General features: G+C 53.4%; 2 protein-coding genes across 13 annotated transcripts in view; one reads left to right on the top strand and one right to left on the bottom strand.

Moving 5' to 3' along the window:
* The window catches only part of BRD4 (bromodomain containing 4), an 82,502-nt gene that overhangs the window by 27,123 nt on the left and 38,223 nt on the right, over nt 1-17,156 (top strand). For 6 of the 12 annotated variants that reach the window (XR_015709114.1, XM_087778107.1, XM_087778117.1 and 3 more), the window contains 3 exons: nt 9,679-9,997; nt 13,541-13,678; nt 15,670-15,805. Coding sequence is in view for 11 of the 12 variants with exons in the window: in XM_087778107.1 (XP_087634233.1) it covers nt 9,679-9,997; nt 13,541-13,678; nt 15,670-15,805 (593 nt within the window). In the remaining variant the exon portion in view is untranslated. Of the gene's footprint in view, nt 1-4,365; nt 4,516-6,918; nt 7,036-9,678; nt 9,998-13,540; nt 13,679-15,669; nt 15,806-17,156 lie in introns of all 12 variants that reach the window. The other 6 variants (XM_087778112.1, XM_087778114.1, XM_087778113.1 and 3 more) reach the window with 2 other exon arrangements.
* LOC148052926 (uncharacterized) lies at nt 10,004-12,676 on the bottom strand (the record flags this gene model as incomplete). The annotated part of the gene is made up of 1 exon (XM_087777903.1): nt 10,004-12,676. A coding segment is annotated over one exon (1,302 nt), but the record flags the coding sequence as incomplete, so codon positions are not given.

Below are 17,156 nucleotides of genomic sequence, written 5' to 3' on the forward strand. Positions count from 1 at the left end.
TCTTTCCAACTTCACCTTCGTTAAACCGTCACCATCGCCCGCGGGGAAGCTCGGGGACGCGGCGCGTTCTCCTCGCGCCGCCGGTGAGTTTCGGGGACGGGGGGATATTTGTTTTATCCACCCTGCCTGAATTTGGGGTGGGAATTTTCCTCTCGCGTGGGTTTTCCGGCTCCGGTTGCGACTTTTGAGCTGCGTCTCCTGAAATCGAGGATGATGGAGAGGGGAAACTCCTTGAGCTGGGATTTAAACATCGTTTTAAATCGATACCAACCAGGTCTTGAGGAGCAAATACTGCTCTTCGGTCCGCCCCCGTATTCATCGCGCTCTGTGTGTGCAAACAAAAATCACGCTTAATAACACGGGAGCTGGAAGCAAACGCCGCCTTGGGCGTTTTCAGATGAAACTTGAAGTGGCGAGGTCGTTTTGTTGGGAAATTATTCCCGTAGGGAGCAGCACGTGCTGGGCTGGAGGCCGGGAACGCTCCCCGTGTAATTTTAACAACAGCAGCTGAACGTCCCCATCTCGCGTCAGGAGGTTTCCGAACTTGCATTTTCCCAGCAGCGTTCACCGGAGACATCAACTAAAACAGGCTAAACCCTCGTTAATTAAGTCTTAAACTAAGAATTTGGAGGTTGGGAAGCGTTCGATGCGCCGTTAGCTGTTAACGTCGCCTCTCGTCCGTCGAAGAGACGGGACGGCCGCCGCACGCGTTGATCCCCGTCTCGGCAGGCTCAGAATCAAAGCCGGTGCTGGCCACCGCAAATCGGCCGGTTACTCTTCCCAGCTGCTGCCTTTTCCAGCCCGGCCGCCTTTTCCAGGCTATTTCTAGGTAATAAATCCTGGGGTGGGATCCGGAAGGATGCAGCGTAACCATGAATTTCAGTTTTATGTTTTATTGCTCTGCGCTTTTCATAGAATCGTTTCGGTTGGAAAAGAGCTTTCAGAGCATCGAGTCCAACGTTAACTCAGCGCTGCCGAGGCCGCCCCAAACCAGGTCCCCGAGCGCCGCGTCTGCGGGGCTTTGCGATCCCCCCCGGGGCGGGGACTCGGCCCCTGCCCTGGGCAGCCTGGGCCAGCGCTCGACAGCCCTTTGGGCGCAGGAATCCTTCCCGAGATCCCACCTCAGCCCAGGTCCCATCCAGGACCTATTCCTTCTCCTGTCGCTTCTTCGTTGGCAAAGAGCCCGACCCCCCCGGCCTCAGCCTCCCTTCAGGCAGCCGTGGAGAGCGCCCAGGGCTGCCCTCAGCCTCCCCCTCTCCAGGCGGAGCCCCCCCAGCTCCCCCGGCCGCTCCTCCCGAGCCCCTCAGCCCCTTCCCCTCCCGCTCCAGCCCCTTCCCCAGCCTCGCTGCCCTTCTCCGGCCGCGCTCCAGCCCCTCCGCCTCCTTCTTGGAGCCGGGGGCCCAAGGCTGAACACAGCGTCCCAGCTGCGGCCTCCCCAGGGGGACGGTCCCTTCCCCGGCCCGCTGGCCACGCCGCTCCCGACACAAGCCAGGACGCTGGTGGCCCCTTTGGCCACCTGGGCACGCTGCCGGCTCCCATCCAGCCGCCTGCCGACCACCACCCCCAGGTCCTCTTCCACCAGGAGCTCTCCAGTCACTGCATCCCCCCCGGCGTCACCGGGGGTCCCCGACACCAGCGGGTGGCCGAGGACGTTGTGCGGGGGCAGGCTGGCCCCGTGGGCTGCCCGTGCTTGGGGACACCCAGCTGGGGACATGGGGGTGGCACTGGGGTTCCCTGTCCCCAGGGGAAGCTCAGCTGGGGACATGGGGGTGGCACTGAGGGTCCCTGTCCCCATCTGGTACCCAAGGATGCTGTGTGGGGACATGGGATGGCATTGAGGGTCCCTGTCCCCAGGGGATGCCCAGTTGGGGACACCATGGTGGCACCAAGGGTCCCTGTCCCCAGGGGATGCTCATGCTTGGGGACACCCAGTTGGGGCCACCAGGGAGCCACCCAGGGTCCCCGTCCCCACGCCTCTGCCTCCTCCCCGCGCCCGCAGTGTGGCCGGGGGTCAGTGGCAGCCACGCGCAGGACCCGGCGCTGAGCCCTGCTGGCCCCGGGCCCACGGCTGCGGCCTGGCCAGGCCCCAGGGCAGAGCCTCCCTGCCCTCGCAGCCCAACGCTCCCGCAAACCTCGGGGGCGCGAATCCCCTCGCCGTGGCCTCCATCATCGATAACGGCGTTAAACAGAGCTGGCCCCAGTACGGAGCCCTGGGGATGCCACTGGTGATCGGCTCCCAGCTGGGTTTGACTCCATTCACCGCAGCTCCTTGGGCCCAGCCGGTTTTTTACGCAGTGAAGCGTTCGCCCGTCCGCGCCCTGAGCAGCCGGTTTCTCCAGGAAAACGCTGTGGGAAACAATGTCAAAGGCTTTACTGAAGTCCAACATCCACGGCCTTTCCCTCGCCGACCAAGCGGGTCATCGAAGCAGACCATGGCGGTCAAGCGATACCTGCCGTACCACCCCCGGCTTGGATTTCGGGGCTCGGATTTACCTTTCCAAACCAAATTCCAGTCCTTCTCTCCTCCTGCGCTCCCGCCGAAGAAACCCGTCCCTTTATTTTCCCTTTCAAACGCAGCTTTCGCCTGCTGCGAAGGGTTGCAGAGCTGACTTCGGGCTGCGCCGCTGCGGGCAGGGTGAATCGGGGCGAGTACCTCGGGAGGTTCACAGGAGGGAGACGTTCAGCCCGAAACCGGAGCACGGCGTAAATCCCGTTCGCTTCGTACTCACCGATCGCTTCCCGATAACCCGCGGGGAGCGGATCATCTCCCTCCAGAGCACAAAAACACTTCATTTTTAGTATTTTTTCAGGCGTGATGCTTTTTCTGCTACGTTTTTATATGCTAATTTTGCTTTTTACCCGCCAAATCACGCCGATTTTGGAGCACGCTTCCGCGCCTGGTTAGCGCGGAGAGCGGAGCAGCGGCAATAAGCTCCGGTTATCAGAGCAAAAACCAGGTTTAAGATTAAATTCAGTCGATAATCCCCGCTCACGCCTGTCCCAGCTTCTCCTTGCACGTGCTGCGGTCCGGCGAGACCGGCTTCGTTTTGCTGCTTGGGTATCCTAAACCTCGTGCGTTTTCTAAAAGCGGGATTTAAGTGTTTCTGTTTTCTTGGAATTAAAGTTGCTGCGGGTGGATCCAGCGCCGCGAACGTCGCTGTAACTTGCGGCCGGCTGCCTGCGCGATAGAAATAATTGGGTTTAATATCTTTAGTTAAACGTCACCAACTCAAAATAGATTAAAATCCGTTTTTATTTCAGCAGTTCACCGTCCAGGGCGGGTAGATAACCTCAAAGTAACTATTTAAAAAAAAAAAAAAAACCTATAAAATCACTTTATAGCTTGATAATGCTCATTTCTCAGGGTTTTTTTTAAAGATTTATATTTTATTGTTTTTATTTAAGCTGAGGCAAGAGAGGAGGAGCATCGAGGGTGGCTTCTTGCGAACGCAGCCGCTCTCATCTTCTGATCTCGGAGCGCCTCCGTCGGTCGCTCCGCTGAGGCGGGCGGCAGAGTCGCCTTCAGCCGGATACGTCCCCGATCAAGCGAATCCTCGGCGCGGTTTCTTTTCCGGCGGCTCTGCTCCTGCGCATCCGCCTCTTATTCCGATCTCAAACATCTGCCTTTTTCAGCCAGCCTGAAATAATCCCTCTTCCTGCATCAAAACCAGCATTTTGTGATGGTTTCCTTGCTCGTGCCGCCCTCTTCGAGTCGTTAGGAGATATTTTTTCCCCCCTTAGGATATTTTTCCGGAGGCTGGTGCTGCGACAGCCCAACGTGTGTCCCCGGTTATTCATTTCTCCTCCTTTTCACCTGGAAAATATTCCCAAACGGAACGCGCCCACCATCCCTCCTTCTTCGCTGTCCTCCGTCGCTCTCGGACCCGTTGCCTTCCTCCATCCTCGGCACCCCCCTCTTGGGCTTTGCCCCCGTCGCCGCTCGGGCGGGCTGGATTTTCGGCGACGCTTCGTTTTTGCCCTCCACGGAGCCAGGCCTTTCTCTTCCTTCTGCGTCCCGACCGCCGCTTCGCGCCCCGCAACGCCCTCAAACTCATTCCCTTGTGATTCCTCTGCCGTGGCCGGTCCCCGTCTCTGCTGACCTCCTCCTCCAGGCCCGTGGCCGCCTTCCCTTTTATCCCATCAACCCGGTGAATTTTCCAGACCCGTTTCTCCATTTTTTCCCCCCGATATCCTCTCTGCTCACCCCCATCTCCCCCAGCTCAGCGTTGGGGTGGAAGAAGGAGCGGTTCTTGGCCTCCTCCTGGCCTGGCAGTTCCCTCTGCCGGCTCCCGCTCCGCATTACAGCCCTTTCCCTTCCCGCCTCTTCCTCGGGGAAAAAAAAAAAAACGGGATTTTTGTTGGCAGGCGGCCTTAAAATCACGTGGATCCAGGGAGCGCGGTGCCGGTGAACTCGAGCCTCTCCACGCCAGATACCGTCCCGGCGAGCTCCGTCCTCCCGCGTCTCGTTTCTACCTTTACCTAACGAAGCGCGTAAGCGTTAATGGCAGTAATCAAGTAAGCGTTTCTCCCGATTTTTCCCCACCTTGCCGTGAATAACGGCGTCGGCTTCGGCCGAACGGGAAGGTCCGGCGCGGGGCGCGTCGGTCTGGCTCTTACCGGCGAGGTTAACGAAGGCTTGCGGTCACCGCGTCACGAGATGGTGCTAGCCGCGGGTATCGTTGATCTACAGATTAATTATTTTCTTCTCATTAATTGCTTTCCGAAGCTTTAAGAGGTGAGATTAAAGCGCTGCTACGTTAGGGTAAGAAAACCCGAGCGTAGCGCTACCTATAGCACAATCTCTAATGCAGATTAGATTTCTGATCTAATAGATTAGATTTCTAATCTATAATCTAGATTTGATTAAGAAAACCCGAATTTAACACCATCTTAATCTATAGATTAAGAAAACCTGAACACAGCACCGTCTTTAGCACAATCTGGAATAAAAATTAGATTTCTAATCTAATCTAATCTAATCGAAATCAGATTAGATTTCTAATTTATAATATAGATTTCGAATCTATAATCTAGATTAGGTTAAGCAAACCCAAATTTAACACCATCTTAATCTGTAGATTAGGAAAACCTGAACACAGCACCATCTATAGCACAATCTAGAATACAGATTAGATTTCTAATCTAATCTAATCTAAACCAGATTAGATTTCTAATTTATAATATAGATTTCGAATCTGTAATCTAGATTAGATTAAGAAAACCCGAACACAGCACCATCTATAGCACAACCTATAATACGAGTTAGATTTCTAATCTAATAGAGATTAGATTTCGAATCTATAATCTAGATTCGATTAAGAAAACCCAAATTTAACACCATCTTAATCTATAGATTAATCTTAATCTATAGATTAAGAAAACCCAAACGTAGCACCGTTTATAGCACAATCTAGAATACGGCTTAGATTTCTAATCTAATCGAGATTAGATTTCTAATCTAGAATACAGATTTCTAATCTATAATACAGATTTCTGTCTAATCTAGAATATAGATTTCTATTTAATCTATAATATAGCTATATAATCTTAATCTAATCTATAATATAGATTAGTCTAATCTATATCTAATCTAAATATATATATTTTTATATATAGTATATAATAAGATATCTAATCTAAATCTATATAATATAGATTAGATTAAAAGCCCCGAATTTAACACCATCTTAATCTTTAACACGAATTAAACACCATCTTAATCTATAGATTAAGAAAACCCCAACGCAGCACCATCCATAGCACAATCTGGAATACAGATCAGACATCTAATCCAATCTAATCCCGACCACGTTTCTAATCTAGACCGCAGATTAGCTTAAGAAATCCCACCCGTAGCACGTTACAGCTTAAGAAAGGCCTAACCTAGCGTCCGTGCTCCAGGTTAGCTTTACAGGTGTGCGGTAAAGCCTGGCTTGACGTCCTCCACCCTGCAGCTCTTCCCGTCTCGCTGCCGATTTTTACCGGCAGAGGCGGCACAGCTCCATCAACCCCCGTTTCTCTGAACTCCCCGACGTTTCTCTTCCCTCTCCCAGATCCTCCGTACCAATAATTGTAGGTTTTTTTCCGCGATATCCGTATTTCTGGCGAGAGGCCGGGGCTGAATTGGGGCGAGAGCGCGCTCGCCTTTAGGTCGAGTCGGGCTGCGAGCCCTCGGCCCCTCGGGACGCGCCGAGCAACGGTTCAAAATTGCCGTTTTCTGATTTTGGGGTGATATTTTGACACGCGGGTGGGTCGATAACGTAAGAGAGGAGCCGTAACGTAACCGCAGGGCGGGGGAGAGAGCCAAAGCATCCTCGTCTTGGGGAAGAAAAGAGAAAAATGGTGCGAATCGGAGTATTTCCAGCTAATCCGTTAAAAAAAAAAAGCCGTTAGGGTTTGAGGAGACGGGTAGGATCCCTCCAAAGGAGCGAGAAGAGAGTGAAAAAGATACGGGATAAATGAAATAAGTGAAAATAAAAGGGTAAATCTGATATAATATTTAACCGCCGGGACGGGCGGTTAGAGCCTTGGCTCTTAAGTGGAAGGGGAAGAAATTAAACCGATGATGAAATCTTTTCCCTTCTTTTAAAAAAAAAAAAAAAATCCCGGCTCCTTGGCTTCCTTTTACGCTCGGGGAGAGCTGTTGTGCGGGGAGGGAGCAGGAAGAAATCAGGTGGGCGCAGCCCTTGCCGTGAGGAATTTCAGGAAGGAGCTTACCCTAAAGGTGGAAAAATACCTGGGAAAAACTGAAAATACCGGTGCCGCTTCCTCGGTTTTTCCGTAGGTGTCTCGCGTTCGCAGGTGTCCGTAGACTCTTTGCTTCGCTGGGCTACGGATGGACGTTAAAAAACGAGGTAGCCTTCGTTTCTGATGCCTTGGGTTGATGCCTCAGATTAATTGCTTTGTTTGTTTCATCAGATACAGTATCTAAAGGCATTTGTGCCTGAAGCCACGGAAGATAGATGGACAAGCCAAGCAACTTCTGACTCTGCATCATTTTCTGGGGCAAAATTATATGGCAATGTATCCTACAAGGTAACGTAGCCCCTTGCAGTGAGTAAAGAGGATTCCTTTTGCTTGGCCACCACTCCGTAAGAGCAGTTTCTCACTCGAGAGCTTCCCTTTTCACTCCTAGAGGAATCAGCACCACCCCGAAGCAAAATTCGAGGAATTTTGCAAGCGAGGGAAATCCCAAATTGCCTCCAAATCGTGTCGTGGTCGAGTTAAATCTCCCTTGCGGAGAGCGGGCAGGCCACCCTGCTAACGGGGAAGAAAATCAGGAGCAAAATGAAAGCTGGGAGGAGAGAGGTTTCGCCGGGCAGCTGAGCTAACAGCTCTCCGGACGCGATACTCCCGTATCCACAGCTATAAAATCTCCCGTAAAATATCCCGGGCGAAGGAAGGGAGTCTGCCGCAGCAATCTTGCCGCTTGAGCGACGCTTCAACTCGCTGAAAAGTTAAAACCCATCATCTAAAGACCAAAATCTAACGTTGCCCTGGCGCGTTAGTGGGTCGGTGTTGGGTTTAGGCCAGTAGAAAGCAAGGGACCGCAGACTTTAAGCAGAGGTTTAAGACCGGCTGAGGTTTTACGGGGACTCGGAAGCAGTTGAGGGACGCGGCAGGTAAAACGGCACGGACGCTTCATCTCTCCGGCTCTTCGTCCCTTGCTGCGGTCCGTGCCGAGACCGCGTCTGCGCGTCCAGACCACGACCGGAGACACGGGGCTGCTCTACGGCAGCAGAATAAAAACCCAAACCCGTGTATACGGCTCGTCGTGCGCATATACGCGCCTATAGATACTTATATACTGACTCAAGGCCAACCATACGTGCTGAAATTTGCTCCGCCGAGGTTAATGCCTCGGTGCCGAGTGGGATTTTTCCAGATCCCGCAGGGCTGGCAGTCCTAAACCAAATCAGTTCTGCCCCAGCTGAGAGAGCACTCGATAACCCCACGAGTGGAGAGATGGGAAACGTTTTCTTCCTCACTTTTCCCCCGGGTATCACTCGAAACCGGTGAATAACGAGGCTCTTAATTCATCTCGCACCATATAGCGTGGTCTTCTCTAATTAACAGCTGCAGGTCTTAAGCTTAACGTGCGCTACGTGTGCTCAGCGTTAAATCAGACGAAGGCCGCACGTCACGGAGGGTGTCTTTACACGAGGAAGGTCCCGCCCGCCCAGCGAGGGTGGGGATTCACCACGTGGCGGTGGGGAAGCCGCCGGTTGGCGGTGGGGAAGCCGCCGGTTGACGGCGGCTGGTCCTGGCTCGGCGGTGACCCCTTCACGCAGCTGTAGCTTAAGAGGACGGACGGGCTGCGTGGGGTCTTTGGAGGGCTCTGCAACAGGCCCTGGGAGAAGCCCAGAAATGCGTTTTTGCCCAAGTTTCTGGTCTTCAGAATGATATTTAAATTATCTCCCTAAAGATTATCTCTCTAAACTATCTACCAAAGTTATCTACTTTAAGATTATCTACCTAGATTATCTACTTTAAGATGATCTACTTTAAGATGATCTACCTAAAGATCACCTACCTAAAGATCACCTACCTAAAGATCATCTACCTAAAGATCGTCTGCCTAGATTATCTACCTAAAGATCGTCTACCTAGGTTCTCTACCTAAAGATTATCTACCTAAAGATTGTCTACCTAGATTATCTACCTAAAGATTATCTACCTAGGTTCTCTACCTAAAGATTATCTACCTAAAGATTGTCTACCTAGATTATCTACCTAAAGATTGTCTACCTAGATTATCTACCTAGATTATCTACTTAAAGATTGTCTACCTAGGTTCTCTACCTAAAGATTGCCTACCTAAAGATTATCTACCTAAAGATTACCGATCTAGATGATCTACCTAGATGATCTACCTAAAGATGATCTACCTCGATGATCTACCTAAAGATGATCTACCTAAATTATCTACTTAAATTAACTACCTAAAGTTATTGTCTACCTAGATTATTAACTACCTAAAGTTATTATCTACCTAAATTAACTACCTAAAGATTATCTGCTTAAATTAACCACCTGAAGTTATTATCTACCTAAATTATCTACCGACAGCAGATAGTGTGAATTAAACGTGGGTCTGTCCACTGCATGGTTCAGTTGAAGCATCCCGCGGAAGCTCAATGGTCACCTAAAAGGCCGACTTTGGCGTGAAATTGGGGTGAGCTGACCCGGGCGGGGGGTGGGGGTGGGGGGGGAGGGGGCTCCCGAGAAGCTGAAAGGAGATGAAGGCGTCACCCTGCGCTCCTTTAGCTGGAGCTAAAAGTTGGCCAACGCCAACTTAATGTCTCTTCCCGGTGGTGGCGAACCCAACCCTGGAGCTGAAGCGTTTTGCTCGTTAAGAGCCTCGTTTGCGAGGCAACGGAGACTCTTTATGGAGACCGTCGGAGTCCTCGTTGCCCAGATTAGGCAAGAACGGGGGTAAAACTCACGCTCGCTAAGGAGCAAGGTGAGAAGAGGCAGCAAATTCCCTCAGAATACTCTTTCTTACCCCGGGATGCGGAACGCTGACATCATTTGTTGGGACGACACAACGCTGTCACTAAGCAAGCGGGGCGGCGCAAGGTCTAGTTGCCTGAGCTAGTCCGCCGGTTTATTTTTAAGCAACGCCTTGTACCAAAAGCCTAGGATTGAAGTGACCTCGTCTCCCTTCGTGTTTTGCAGGGTGTCCGGTGAGGAATGCAATGGGATCAATAGCATGTCGGCGGAGAGCGGCCCTGGAACGAGACTGAGAAATTTGCCGGTAATGGGGGATGGACTAGAAACCACCCAAATGTCTACGACGCAGTCCCAGGCTCAACCCCAACAAGGCAGTGCTGTAGGCGTTAATCCCCCTCCGCCGGAGACCTCCAACCCCAACAAACCCAAGCGACAGACCAACCAGCTGCAGTATCTGCTCAAGGTGGTGCTGAAGACGCTATGGAAGCACCAGTTTGCGTGGCCTTTCCAGCAGCCCGTGGATGCCGTCAAGCTGAACCTCCCTGTAAGTAGAGGTCGAGAGACCAGGCGATGGTTCTTGGTGGAAGGAGTGAGACCGTTGGGGTCTGGTGCCTGCTGCCACCCTTCTGAAATCACAGAATCCATCTTTAACGGTTGGCCTCGATGATCGAGCGGTTGGCCTCAGTGATCTAGCAGTTGGACCTGATGATCTAATGGTTGGTCTTGATGATCTAACAGTTTGATTCGATCTAAGGGTTGGCCTTGATGACCTAACGGTTGGCCTCGATGACCTAACGGTTAGCTTCGATGACCTAACGGTTGGTCTCAATGATTTAATGGTTGGCCTCGATGACCTAACGGTTGGCCTCGATGACCTAACGGTTGGCCTCGATGACCTAACGGTTGGCCTCAATGACCTAATGGTTGGCCTCGATGACCTAATGGTTGGCCTCGATGACCTAACGGTTGGTCTCGATGACCTAACGGTTGGCCTTGATGACCTAACGGTTGGCCTCGGTGATCTAATGGTTGGCCTCGGTGATCTAACAGTTGGCCTTGATGATCTAACAGTTGGACTCGATGATCTAACGGTTGGCTTTGATGATCCAACGGTTGGCCTAGATCTAACAGTTGGCCTCAATGATCTTAAGGATCTTTTCCAACCTAAATGATTGCATGATTCTATAATCTTTTAGACAATACACGCATGAGGAGGAATCCCCACTGGCTCAGCTACTGCTTTGCCCTTTACCACCCTCCTCTTTCCGCTGGGACGTGGAAAAGAAAGTAGGAATAATACTTCAGGAGGCAGGGAGGGTGAGTCTGCAGTCCTCCGTCCCCCAGCCAAGCACCAAAAATGATTAAGCACCAAAAATGATTAAGCACTAACAATGATTAAGCACTAAAAATTATTAAACACCAAAAATTAAGCACCAAAAATGATTAAGCACCAGAAATTATTAAGCGTCAAAGATTATTAAGCACTAAAACTTATTAAGCGCCAAAAATTATTAAGCATCAAAGATCATTAAGCAAATCGTCTGTCAGCTCAGGCTCTGCCTTATTGCTCGCCAAAGCCCAGCACATTTTTCTGTGCCTCGCTTAAACCCTGACTTGATCTCCGCTGCTTTATCAGAGTCTTTTTTTTGAGATTAAAACACTTGGAGCTTCTCACAAAGCATCCAAGTACTCAAACGACTGCTGCGCTTCTCGTGCCTTGTGGCGCTGTCGGTAACACGCGCCTCGTTTTGTAAGGGATGCCAATTTTAAGTTAATTTGCAGTAAATCGAGGGGATCGAGTGCCCCCTCGGTCGGTTTGCCACCGCCCGCGAGCGGGGTGGGAGCGTTGGGCTGCGAGGGCAGGGAGGCTCTGCCCTGGGGCCTGGCCAGGCTGCAGCCGTGGGTCCGGGGCCAGCAGGGCTCAGCGCCGGGTCCTGCGCGTGGGTGCCACCGACCCCCGGCCACGCTGCGGGCGCGGGGAGGAGGCAGAGGCGTGGGGACGGGGACCCTGGGTGGCTCCCTGGTGGCCCCAACTGGGTGTCCCCAAGCATGGGCATCCCCTGGGGACAGGGACCCTTGGTGCCACCCCCATGTCCCTGCACAGCGTCCTTGGGTACCAGATGGGGACAGGGACCCTCGATGCCACCATGGTGTCCCCAACTGGGCATCCCCTGGGGACAGGGACCCTCGGTGCCATCCCATGTCCCCACACAGCATCCTTGGGTACCAGATGGGGACAGGGACCCTCAGTGCCACCCCAATGTCCCCAGCTGAGCATCCCCTGGGGACAGGGACCCTCGGTGCCACCCCCATGTCCCCAGCTGAGCTTCCCCTGGGGACAGGGACCCCCAGTGCCACCCCCATGTCCCCAGCTGGGTGTCCCCAAGCATGGGCAGCCCACGGGGCCAGCCTGCTCCCGCACAACGTCCTCGGCCACCCGCTGGTGTCGGGGACCCCCGGTGACGCCGGGGGGGGATGCAGTGACTGGAGAGCTCCTGGTGGAAGAGGACCTGGGGGTGGTGGTCGGCAGGCGGCTGGATGGGAGCCGGCAGCGTGCCCAGGTGGCCAAAGGGGCCACCAGCGTCCTGGCTTGTGTCGGGAGCGGCGTGGCCAGCGGGCCGGGGAAGGGACCGTCCCCCTGGGGAGGCCGCAGCTGGGACGCTGTGTTCAGCCTTGGGCCCCCGGCTCCAAGAAGGAGGCGGAGGGGCTGGAGCGCGGCCGGAGAAGGGCAGCGAGGCTGGGGAAGGGGCTGGAGCGGGAGGGGAAGGGGCTGGGGGGCTCGGGAGGAGCGGCCGGGGGAGCTGGGGGGGCTCCGCCTGGAGAGGGGGAGGCTGAGGGCAGCCCTGGGCGCTCTCCACGGCTGCCTGAAGGGAGGCTGAGGCCGGGGGGGTCGGGCTCTTTGCCAACGAAGAAGCGACAGGAGAAGGAATAGGTCCTGGATGGGACCTGGGCTGAGGTGGGATCTCGGGAAGGATTCCTGCGCCCAAAGGGCTGTCGAGCGCTGGCCCAGGCTGCCCAGGGCAGGGGCCGAGTCCCCGCCCCGGGGGGGATCGCAAAGCCCCGCAGACGCGGCGCTCGGGGCCCTGGTTTGGGGCGGAGGTGGTGGCTTTAGCTTAGCGACGGGACTCGGGGATCCGAAAGGCCTTTTCCAACCCAAACGGTTCCACGATTCGGAATCGGCACGGAAGCCTTCCCCTGCCGCGCAAGGGCTGCGTCGCTGCCCGCCCCGTCACGGACGGGAAAGGGAACGGTGCAGCCCTTCCCACCGCCCGCTCCCCCCCTCAACCCAGGCACCCTCAGCAGGAGGAGTTAGAATAAAACCCAAGCAGCTAAGCCCAAACCGAAGCCTCATTTAGGGATCATTTCTTAGTAAATCACAGCAGCGTCGGGTTTGGACCCTTCCAGCTCCCTCCAGATGAGGCTTCTCCCTCCCTCCCTTGAGATGCTCTCCCTTGAGGGAGTCGTTTCTGCGTAACGCCCGCTTCCCTCCTCTGTTTCACCCTTTAAGATCTAATAACTCTAAATATATCATCTGTTACCCGGGCGTTCGGCGATTTAATTTCTTCGTGGTAAGAACGAGCTCCCTGTTGCCCGTGGAGAGCATCGGTTCTATCGCGACGGCGTTCCCAGGCCTTTTTTTTTTATTTTTTTTTTTTTCCTAAAGAGCCTGCCTAAAAATAGCAACACCTTCTTTTGTATTAATCCGGCTGCGTTTAAGGAGCTGTAGTAAATCTGATTTCCCCGCTCCTCCTGTCGCTGCGTGCGACGTGTGACCTCCTGCGAAGGGGCATTCGTTTCCCCTAAGATTTTTAGGGATTACTCAGCGTTTTACCAACCCCAAATCAGGAAATTTTGGTGCCTCTGAGAGTAAATCGCTCCTCTACCAAAGCTTTGTCCTTCTGTTTAATTAAAAATCCCGGCTGATGGGGACTAAAGTCTGGCAGCTAAGGATCTGCGGGGCTCGCAGGATCGCGCCCAGGCGGGGCTGGGGGAGATGGAGGAATCCCGGTCCGTAAACTCCGTGCAAACACGTGCTTGGCTGACGTTTTACGTCTCACCCTGACGTCTCCCTCTTTGCCCTTTGCAGGATTATTATAAGATAATTAAAACTCCGATGGATATGGGAACAATAAAGAAGCGCTTGGAGAATAACTACTACTGGAATGCTCAAGAATGTATCCAGGATTTTAACACGATGTTTACAAACTGCTACATCTACAATAAGGTACGAAAAGTTCCCGAATCTGCATTTTTTTCCAAGGGAAATCTTCCACGTCCTCGTTAGTCCCGGCGCGGAAATGCAGGCGTCGCTTGGTCGAACGGTCCTTAAAAGGAGCCGCCGCCGAGATCGGCTTCTTTAGGAAAAGAAGCGGGATTAAAGGGATGGGAGCGCAGACAGGGCTGGCTTAGCAGCCTTCCCTCCCGGAAGAATTATTAGCAGATCTCTTCAGTCTAGACATTGTTTCCCTTCTTTTTTTTTTATCTTAAAAGGAAATTTTGAAGGTTTTCTTCGGCTCTGACTTGAGCAGAGCCACGAACGTTCTCAAATGCTTGAGCAGTAGGTCTGCGCTTCGTGTTTTCTCGAGCTTTCTTAAGAAGCCGACGTCAGGCCGGTTGTAAAAAACATCCCAAAAACCAGTTGTGCAACCGCCTGGGGTGCCGGAAGGAATATCCGGAGGGATGAGGAGCATCCCAGGGCATTTCCACAACCGGTGGTGGTGGGACAGTGGCCTGTGTCGGCCAAAACCTGGGGTGGGTGGTGGTGGAGCTCGGGGAGTTGGAGAACGCTGGCCCCGAGTGTTTCGGTTCCCGTTGGGTTTCTGCTCTTCGTTTCTCCCCGGTCTTTTCTCTCCATCCCCGTTGCTTTGCCCTCCTGCGCTTTGACCTTTATTTTTCCTCCTCCTCTCAGAAATATTGCACAAGACCTTTCTAATTTGTTCCAAATAAGTAGTCGTTAAGCGGTTTTGGTCCTTCAAAACCATCTCCTTGGCCGTTGACCTTTCTGGTTTGAACCAGCGTGGTGCAGCTGGACCGAGGGTAGGTTCTTAAAGGCTTCACATTATTCATAGACGCTTTAAAGTGCCACGTTCTGCCGCCACGGTGTCTTCCCCCGCCAGCTTTCTCCCTGATCTCCCTTCCCCTCCCTGATCTTCACCGATCCCCTCCGGGCTGGAAGGCAGAAAATCATCTCAGCTCAAGAAACATCTCCGTGGACCGCACGGAGCCCGCAAAGCGTCAGCCGGGTTTGTGCGCGCCGTCCGACGGGCGAGCGTGGTTTTAACCGTCCTCGCGGCGACGGCAGAGCTGGAGCTGCCTTCTCGTGGCGTCACCGTGTCGTGACAGCGACGGCCGTTGGTTTACGGTCTTGACGTCAATCCAGCCGTCGATCCCGACTCTTGTTCAGTTGCTGCCTGCCCTTCCCTCTCCGCCAAATTTTACTACTGTCCGCAAAACAACTTCCAGCCTTCATCTCTCTCGTCTCTTCTCCCCTGCGGTGCTGCAGGGTGCCCCTGGACGAAGATCTCATCCTCTCGGGGCGTCCTCCTTCCCGCTTTCCTTGACCCTTGCAAATACAGGCTTCTCCTCCGGATCTGGAAGGACCGCTGAGCGCCATCCTCTCCTCCCCCGCCGATTCAGCAGCAAAGAAAGGCACAGAACGGTCAGCTTCCTCCTGAAAAACCTTTTTCGGGAGGGAAATTTCCTCGCAGGCCCGTGCCGAGCTCTTTTTATCCCCTACCCTGATGCTCTGCGGCTCTTCCATGAGACCCACCGCGTCAGGGCCATCTCGCGCGGTGGAAACGACCGGCTGGCATCAATCCAACTCCTTCTTTTTCCACTTTTTCCCCTCCTTTTTTTTTGTTTTCCCCCTCCTCCCTTCCTTCGGAAAACAGCCTTTGCCGCACGCAGGTAACGCCTTGCGTCGGTTGATTCTCCGATGCGTCTGCTCGGCGACGTCCCTGCCCCTCGTCTGCTTTTATCTATAAAATACACGGGCTTTAGGGTGAGGATTTTTGTCCGTGCGTTCGGCGCTTGGGATGGCGTCCCGTACGCCTTTCCGCCGCCCCGCGATGGAAATAGCGGCCCTGAGGAGGGTGAAAACCCTAAGTCCTCTCTGTGGAGATATTTCCAGAGAGAAATTTCATATATTTGTTCATATAAAGACATCGATTTCCATATATGCTTTGCCTAATTTATCGTTATCTTTTTTTCCTCCAGCCAGGGGATGACATAGTCTTAATGGCGGAAGCTCTAGAAAAGCTTTTCCTGCAGAAAATCTCCGAAATGACCCAGGAGGAAACGGAAATCGTTATAGCCCAGACGAAAGGAAGAGGCCGCGCGAGGAAGGAAGCAGGTATGGTGCTTACTCGTACTAACGTCGGCCGTTAAACCCCGCTCAACTTCGCGCGGCGTCTGGACCGCAAGCCCTGGACCTGGTTTCGTCCTACGTAAATTGGGGGGGGGGGGGGGGGGTTTAATCGAGGTGTTAATTAAACCCAGCCGTCCTTCCACGGGATTGCTGTGGTCGTCGGCGTCCTCGGCGCTTCGATTTATTCCGTTAGGGCGTCTAAAATCGAGTGGGAAGGAGGGCGGCTGCCTCGTGCTCTTGCCCGCCTGCGTGAGGCTCTCGCCGGTGAAAGGCAGGGCTGGGTGAGGGCTTCAAGCCCCTCGTCCGTGGCTTCTGGGCATCGTTTTGGGGGGGGAGGAGGAGCGTTGAGGACAGACTTCGCAATCAATACAGCGCTGCTGAGGCGCGTGCGTTTATCGTGCCGGTGAAACGTCGTCGTTCCCAGCTTTTCCACAAAGGTACAAAGCCGAGAGCGATGGTAAGCGGGTTTAATTTGCGCTGTCGGGGAGCCGAGATGATGAAATATCCCTCGCGATACGTCAAGGATGAAGCACGGCTGTTAAAAAGCAGCACAAACTCTGTCGGATCAAACCTCGTGGAGTTTCACAGCCGCTTTTCACGTCCTCCCGGACAGACTCGCTGCCGTAAAAAACCACGTTGGGTTAGAAGAGCGTCGGTGACGCCAGAGGAACCGATGGCAACGTGACGGCTGCAGGCCGGCGGGGGGAATCCTGGCGCGGGGAGCGTCTGGAAGCGGTTCCGAGCATCGCAACCCACCGCCATCCTCCGTCGAACTTCCTCGAGTGATAATTTCTACACCTCGTCTATTAATTTCGCAATGATCAGGGATAGACGATGATGCTTGACGAGCTTCTCGTCCGTCGCGAGGACGCGTTGCCCCAAGTGAGGGGAACGCCGCTCCCCGAAGATGAATTCACTTTGCGCTCAGCCAGAATCCCAGAAATCCCTTTTTTTTTGCGGCCAGACTGATGGATTTACCTTCTCTTGCTCTTTTTCAGGGCTGAAATATTAACCGGCACGCTTCAGGCTCTGCGTAAAGTTGAACCGCAGCATTTCGAACCCTATTTAAGGTTATAAATCGGTAAAACGATGTTCTGTCTTTGCGTCCGTTGATCCCTTAAGGCTTCGCGGTAACGACGGAGGCTTTTGTGTTGCAGCTTTGCCCCCGGATCAGTCGTTTACAGGATCAAAAAGTACCATTTTGCTCGCTTCATCCAGTTCTCTCTCTGCTACATGGTATAAAAGCGCAGTTCAACCGCCGCTTCATTTATTTAGGGTCTGTCTCGTAGAAGAATATCTAAAACAGACTAAAAACCGGATTTCTGCCTGCACGTTA

Source organism: Nipponia nippon, unplaced genomic scaffold, assembly GCF_047370975.1.
Source record: "Nipponia nippon isolate SJK-2023a ecotype South Korea unplaced genomic scaffold, ASM4737097v1 scaffold_42, whole genome shotgun sequence".
NCBI classification, from domain to species: Eukaryota; Metazoa; Chordata; class Aves; order Pelecaniformes; family Threskiornithidae; genus Nipponia; species Nipponia nippon.